The sequence below is a fragment of the Mycetomoellerius zeteki genome, unplaced genomic scaffold (genome assembly GCF_001594055.1).
Source record: "Mycetomoellerius zeteki isolate Tzet28-1 unplaced genomic scaffold, Tzet1.0 scaffold516, whole genome shotgun sequence".
NCBI classification, from domain to species: domain Eukaryota; kingdom Metazoa; phylum Arthropoda; class Insecta; order Hymenoptera; family Formicidae; genus Mycetomoellerius; species Mycetomoellerius zeteki.
The window spans coordinates 3,157-9,282 of record NW_017257519.1 but is presented as its reverse complement, the minus strand read 5'-3'; the positions used below and the strand labels follow the sequence as shown (position 1 = coordinate 9,282).

General features: G+C 30.5%; 1 protein-coding gene and 1 pseudogene across 1 annotated transcript; one reads left to right on the top strand and one right to left on the bottom strand.

Moving 5' to 3' along the window:
• Positions 1–8: 8 nt before the first annotated feature.
• Positions 9–500, top strand: LOC108727617 (cytochrome c oxidase subunit 3-like; the record flags this gene model as incomplete). The annotated part of the gene is given in 1 exon segment (XM_018455794.1): positions 9–500. A coding segment is annotated over 1 exon segment (492 nt), but the record flags the coding sequence as incomplete, so codon positions are not given.
• A 633-nt stretch (positions 501–1,133) lies between these two features.
• Positions 1,134–6,126, bottom strand: part of LOC108727616 (NADH-ubiquinone oxidoreductase chain 5-like) — an 8,111-nt pseudogene continuing 3,118 nt past the window's right edge.

Below are 6,126 nucleotides of genomic sequence, written 5' to 3'. Positions count from 1 at the left end.
AGTTTTATTTTTTTTTCTTTTTTTTGGGCTATTTTCATTCAGCTCTTGCTCCTAGAGTTGAGATCGGTCAGTTGTGGCCGCCTAAGGGCATTTATCCTTTTAATCCTTTTAACATTCCTTTGATAAATACTATTATTTTGGTTTCTTCTGGGTTGACTATTACATGGTCTCATTATTCTTTCATTAGCAATGATGTTGCGGAGAGTAAAAATAGGTTAATAATAACTATTTTTTTAGGAGTTTATTTTTCTTGTCTTCAATTATTTGAGTATATTAATGCTTCATTTACTATAGCGGATTCTATTTATGGTTCTACTTTTTTTATTTCTACGGGGTTTCATGGGATTCATGTGATTGTTGGGACGACGTTTTTGGTTGTTTGTTTAATTCGTTTATTAAGTATGCATTTTTCTTTTTATCATCATTTTGGATTCGAGGCTGCCTCTTGATATTGGCATTTTGTTGATGTATGATTATTTTTATTTATTTCTGTTTATTGATGAGGGTTTTAAATTTATTTAGTTATTATTTAGTTATTATTTACTTGTTATTTAATTGTTATTTAATTGTTATTTAATTGTTATTTATATAGTACAATATAATGTATATTACATTTAATTTCCAATTAAAAGATTTAAAGTAAAATTTAATATAAGTGATTGTTCAGTTAGTGTGTGTATTTATGGTTGTTATTTTAATTTCTTTTTTTTATTTGTATTTAATTTAATTTTATCAAAAAAAGTGGCTTTAAGACAAGAAAAATTTAAGGCAAGAAAAAATATCTCTTTTTGAGTATGGGTTTAATCCTATTTCTTGTTCTCGAATGCCCTTTAGGATTCAATTTTTTACTATTAGGCTGATTTTTTTAATTTTTGATGTTGAAATTGCTCTTTTATTACCTCTGGTTTATTTATTATTGAATTTTAATCCATATGTTATTGTTTATTCTTTTTTTTTTTGTTTATTTTGATTGTCGGATTGTATTTGGAATATAATGAATATTCTATGGATTGAAAGCTTTAATTGGGGGTAGATATTTTTTTATTTTTTGGGTTGAGAGGTATTACTATTTTTATTTTTGTTTATATATATAAGTATTGATGTGTAGGTTTAGGCGGTTTTGTTTTTGGGTATTAGTTTAAAATCTATAAGAACATTTTAATTGCATTAAAAAAGTATGTTTCTATAATATATATTTAATAGTGAAGTTTGAGTGTAGTAATTCTTAAAGTAATTTTTACACTTTAATTTCGAATTAAACATAGATTTATATGTTATTAAATCTGAGAATTTGATTTTTGATGGTTTTAGTTGATAGTTAAGGGTAAGGAAAAGAGGAAACTTTAAATATAGTTAGCTAAAACCAAAAGAGAGGTGTATTATTGTTAATAATATCATTGAATTGATTTGTATATTTCTAATTGAAGTAAGTAGGGATGGACTTCTAATTCATTATTTATGAAATTTTTTCATATTACTTTTTAAATATATAATAGTTTATAAATACATTATATTTTCATTATAAAAATAATAAAAGGGGTTTTATTTATTTAAAAATTATAGGTAATTTTCTTAATATCTTCAATATTATGCTTTATGTAAGCTATTTAAATTTATTAAAATCATATGTATAGATAAATTCTTATGTAGATAAAGATGAATATGAATGTGTGTAATTTGTAGGGGGTATTTGTAATTTTTTTTTTATAAATTTTATTACTATATTTTTACTTAGGAATTCTATTCAGGTTTTATCTAGGTCTCGTACATTAGTTCTTACAGAGATAACAGGCAGGTAGATTCAAGTGTATGTGTTGGATAGAAATCACATGGAACTGATAAAATTTAGGTAGTAGGGTGTATTACAGCAGTATTTATTTAATTTAATGAATTTAGATATTATTGTTAGTGTTAGTATATATATATTATTTCCTTTGATATATATATATCTGTAAAATTTTACTGTTTTGTTAAAGAATAGATAATATGTAAAACGAATTGAATATATGATAGTTAGCATTAAGGACATGATAATTAGTATTACTATTAGTACATTAACGTTTCTATTCGTGTATACGTTTTCTATAATTAAGTCTTTTCTATAAAATCCTGAGAAAAATGAGGTTCCCCCTAGGGCTAGGTTGGAAATTAGTAATCTTATTATTGTGAAGGGTATAGTTTCGTTTAAGTTTCCTAACAATCGGATATCTTGGTTATTTTTTATAGAGTGAATGATAGTCCCCGCTGCTATGAATAATATGGATTTGAAAATGGCATGAGTTAGGAGATGATAGAATGCTAATATGCTTTGTCCTAATCTTAGGATTATTATTATTAATCCTAGCTGCCTTAGGGTTGATAGGGCAATAATTTTTTTGAAATCATTTTCAAAATTTGCCATTAAACCTGCTATAAATATTGTGATTACTGACAATGAGATAAAACATAAAAATGTGTTAATATTAGTTGATATAAGGAACTTTTGGAATCGAATTATTATATACACCCCGGAAGTTACTAGGGTAGAGGAGTGTACTAGGGCGGATACTGGGGTGGGGGCTGCCATAGCTATTGGTAGTCATACTGAGAAGGGGATTTGGGCTCTTTTGGTGATGGTGTGACCGATTATCGAGAAAATAATGAAAAATATTCTTACTTCTTGGTGGAATTACCTTTTACGTACGGTCACCACTCCCTTTGACCTGCTAGAGAGAAGGATGCAGCTCTATTTACAGCGGATTGGCCTGTTGCTAAGTGCGTCATCGGTCGTCCTTCCTTCGGCTGCTGTGAGCTGAGTTTTGAAGATTTTTGAGAAATCACTTCACACCAAGGTATGTTTTTATTTATATTAACTATTTATTAAACATGAATTGTGGATATACACTGAGAACACTACAAAATCGCGTATCGCCACTTCACGTCGCGGTTTCGCGTAATCTACGGTTAATTTCACAAATAAAAGTATATACGAGACTCTATTATTAATTAATCAAACTAAATAACGTGTTAACGCGCGTCCGCGGAGTGCCGTTAGTGTGATGCAACTATTGTGCAATAATTCTCGCGACGAGCAGCACGTCCTTTCTCTTTGAACGGCTTGAGGCAACTGCCGAGTCTGCTCCCCGAATCGAGGTGCTTCCCCGGGCCAACGGCTCGATCCCCATCGTGCGGTGTCCGACTCTAAGGCTGGGGGAATCCCCTTCAACCGCTGGACATGTCAGTGTAGAGCGACCGCCGGATCATTGAAAAGCTTTTCTATTGGTCGAGACTTTCTCTCCTTTCTATTGGTCGAAACTTTTTCTCTTTCTATTATATATTTTATTCTTTCTATTTATTGAACGTCTGTTCGATTTTTCTTTCTTTTATTAAATTATTAAGTCGAGAAGCTTTTCAGTGATCTTTTTACTCAGAAATTTACTTTTATTAAATGATTAATTTAAAATAACAAAATTGCGCCCTAAAATAAGAAATAAATTGAAAAAATTATTATTATATTTCGTCAAACATGAAACTTGCTGAATCAGCTGATTTTATTCTATTACTATTAGATATCATACTTTTATTAATTTTTAACCCCTTTTAACTTTGTTTCAGGTTTGGCGTCCAGGTAAGTAAATCTCTAGTATCTTAATAATATAAATAAATTAAATTGATATCTTTTTTTTCTTTTTCAGGTACGAGGACTCTGAAATTTCATCCAGTGACTCGGGCTCACAAAATTAATTCTACTTGTAACTTAATATGTAATAATAATAAATGTTTTAATCGCATCTTTTTTTTCTTTCTATCGCGTTTCTGCAGCTGTGAGCTCATAACGAGTCTATCCTTGCTGCGCTTCGTCACACGGCTATCTAACTTAATTCTAATTATTCTAATAAAATAGAATATTTATGAAAATAGCGCAAAACGCTAATTTTCGGTTTTTAGGTGTAAAACATCTTTTTAATAATCGAAATTTAAGATTTCAACTATTACGCGCATTTTATGTTGCGCTATTAGGTTGAATTTAGTATTCAACCTTTTATAAGCCTCTACGAGCTCCTTTTGTAAAATGAGTTTTGGGATTGAGTCTAATAAGTGTTTAATTGACAAACTATCGTGAAATTAATTCTTTAAAAAATCATAATATTGAATAAGAGCTTTTATACTCTCGATGTGACTCTCCCGTTATATATTATTGTTTGCAAAGTGCAATGTGACAAAAGGAATTATTTATTTAAATTATCTTTATATGGAATGAGCTATAACTTGCTCCCAAATGCTCGCAGATTGTTCAGGCTTTATGAATGAATATAATTAACGTTCTAATCGACGTTGAGATTAACCTAAAGATTATAATAATTAGTAATAAATTAGTCGAGCTATGTTTCGACTGTATGTTATCAAAATTGATATTTAATGGCATCTTAGGCCTCTGTAATGAATATTGTTATATTATTATTAATGTTTTGTAATGAATATGTAAAATGTTATATAATGAGTATCTTTAATACATTCTTAGAATTACGATATCTTAAGGTTAACTGTTTAATATGTTTTAATATAATAATAATAGTTTTTAATATTAATATTGTGTTTTTGTACATTGTGTGTAACTTATAATCTAAGTGTTTTATTATTATAGAGGATAGGCTCTAATATTATGGAGGGCTCTTCTTTTTCATTTGCGGCTCTGCGCTGGCTCCTCCTTCAATCCCTCGGTTGACTTTGCTGTCCTTGGGCTGTCCGATCTATTCCGGATCTCCTGTTGTTCATCGGGCTTCTGTGAATCGTTTTATTTTATATTAACATTTGAGACGAACGCATTCGACCTCATTGAAAATGAGTGGCGGTTGCAATGGCGGCTAGGGTTATTAGTATTATATTTAGTGTCCTTTCTTTGAATATAGTTAGTTCTCATCTTCCCTCTGTTATTATTAGTCTTATGGTTATAAGGATTCCTACATCTCCCAAACGATTGCACAGTACAGTAACTATAGCTGAATTATAAGATATATAGTTGTGATAGTATATAATTAAGCAGTAAGATGTTATTCCTAACCCATCCCAACCTTGCAACTGCCACTCAGACTAGCTGAGGACGATTCCAATCGCCTCAATTTTCCGAAACTGAAACAAAACTAATTAACATTCTCAGATCCACGCCGAAGGGATGCCGACATCGGGGAAGCCAGCAGGCCACAACAAAGAGGAGGTTCGACGAGAGGACCTACCTGAAGGAGCGGACAACACGAAGAGCCCTCCGAAAAATATAAATTCACCCCGAAAATAAAGACATTTTATTATTAATATTATAAACATTACTCAATACCTAGATGATAAGATAGTTGTAAGAACAAAAATTATATTTTAATAAAAAACCTTTTTTACATAATCATAAAACATTTATTCAAGAGCATGAACATAAATTTCAGGGGCGTAAAAAGCCAATAAAGATAACACGCAAGAAAGAGCAGAAATAAGAGCTCAGCGTCAGTAAGAGATTAGCTCGATCTCAAACAATATTAATTATTTCAAACTAATTCAAATTTATTTTGATAGCTTCAGAGCATCACTACACTTTAAAAATAATCTCAGCTCAATAAGAGCACGTTAGAGCAAATAAGAGCTCAATTAATAAAAACTTTTGTATTATAACGTTAGATAGCGTCCACAACAAACTTATATCAAAACTATAAAAAACTGAAAAAATTTAATTATTCATTAGAAAAACCTTATTTAAGAAGAAATAGACCAACTTGATTTTTATCATATTTTTTTTATTATTAATTTGTCAAAAGGACATAAAAAACTTATGTGGCGCCTAACGGGACTCGTAACGAGCTAAATGAGCTCAAGAGTCAAAAAACCGCATTACGGATTAATAAAATCTGTAATGCTAATAAAATCTTTGATTAAAATCAAAGAAGGTGTCGAAGGACACCAATTGTCACTCAATGACAATTAAATTCCATAAAGGAATTTATTCGCGTCGTCGCGATGCGAAAACCCGAGTTATTTCGAAGAAATTCGAATAACGGGGCTTTCGGGCCTCGTTAGAAGCTCCCAGGACACAGGAGGCGGTAATACGAGAAAAAGAGCTTCACGCGGACGCGAGAATAGGATAGAGTATACCGTGTGAAGTAG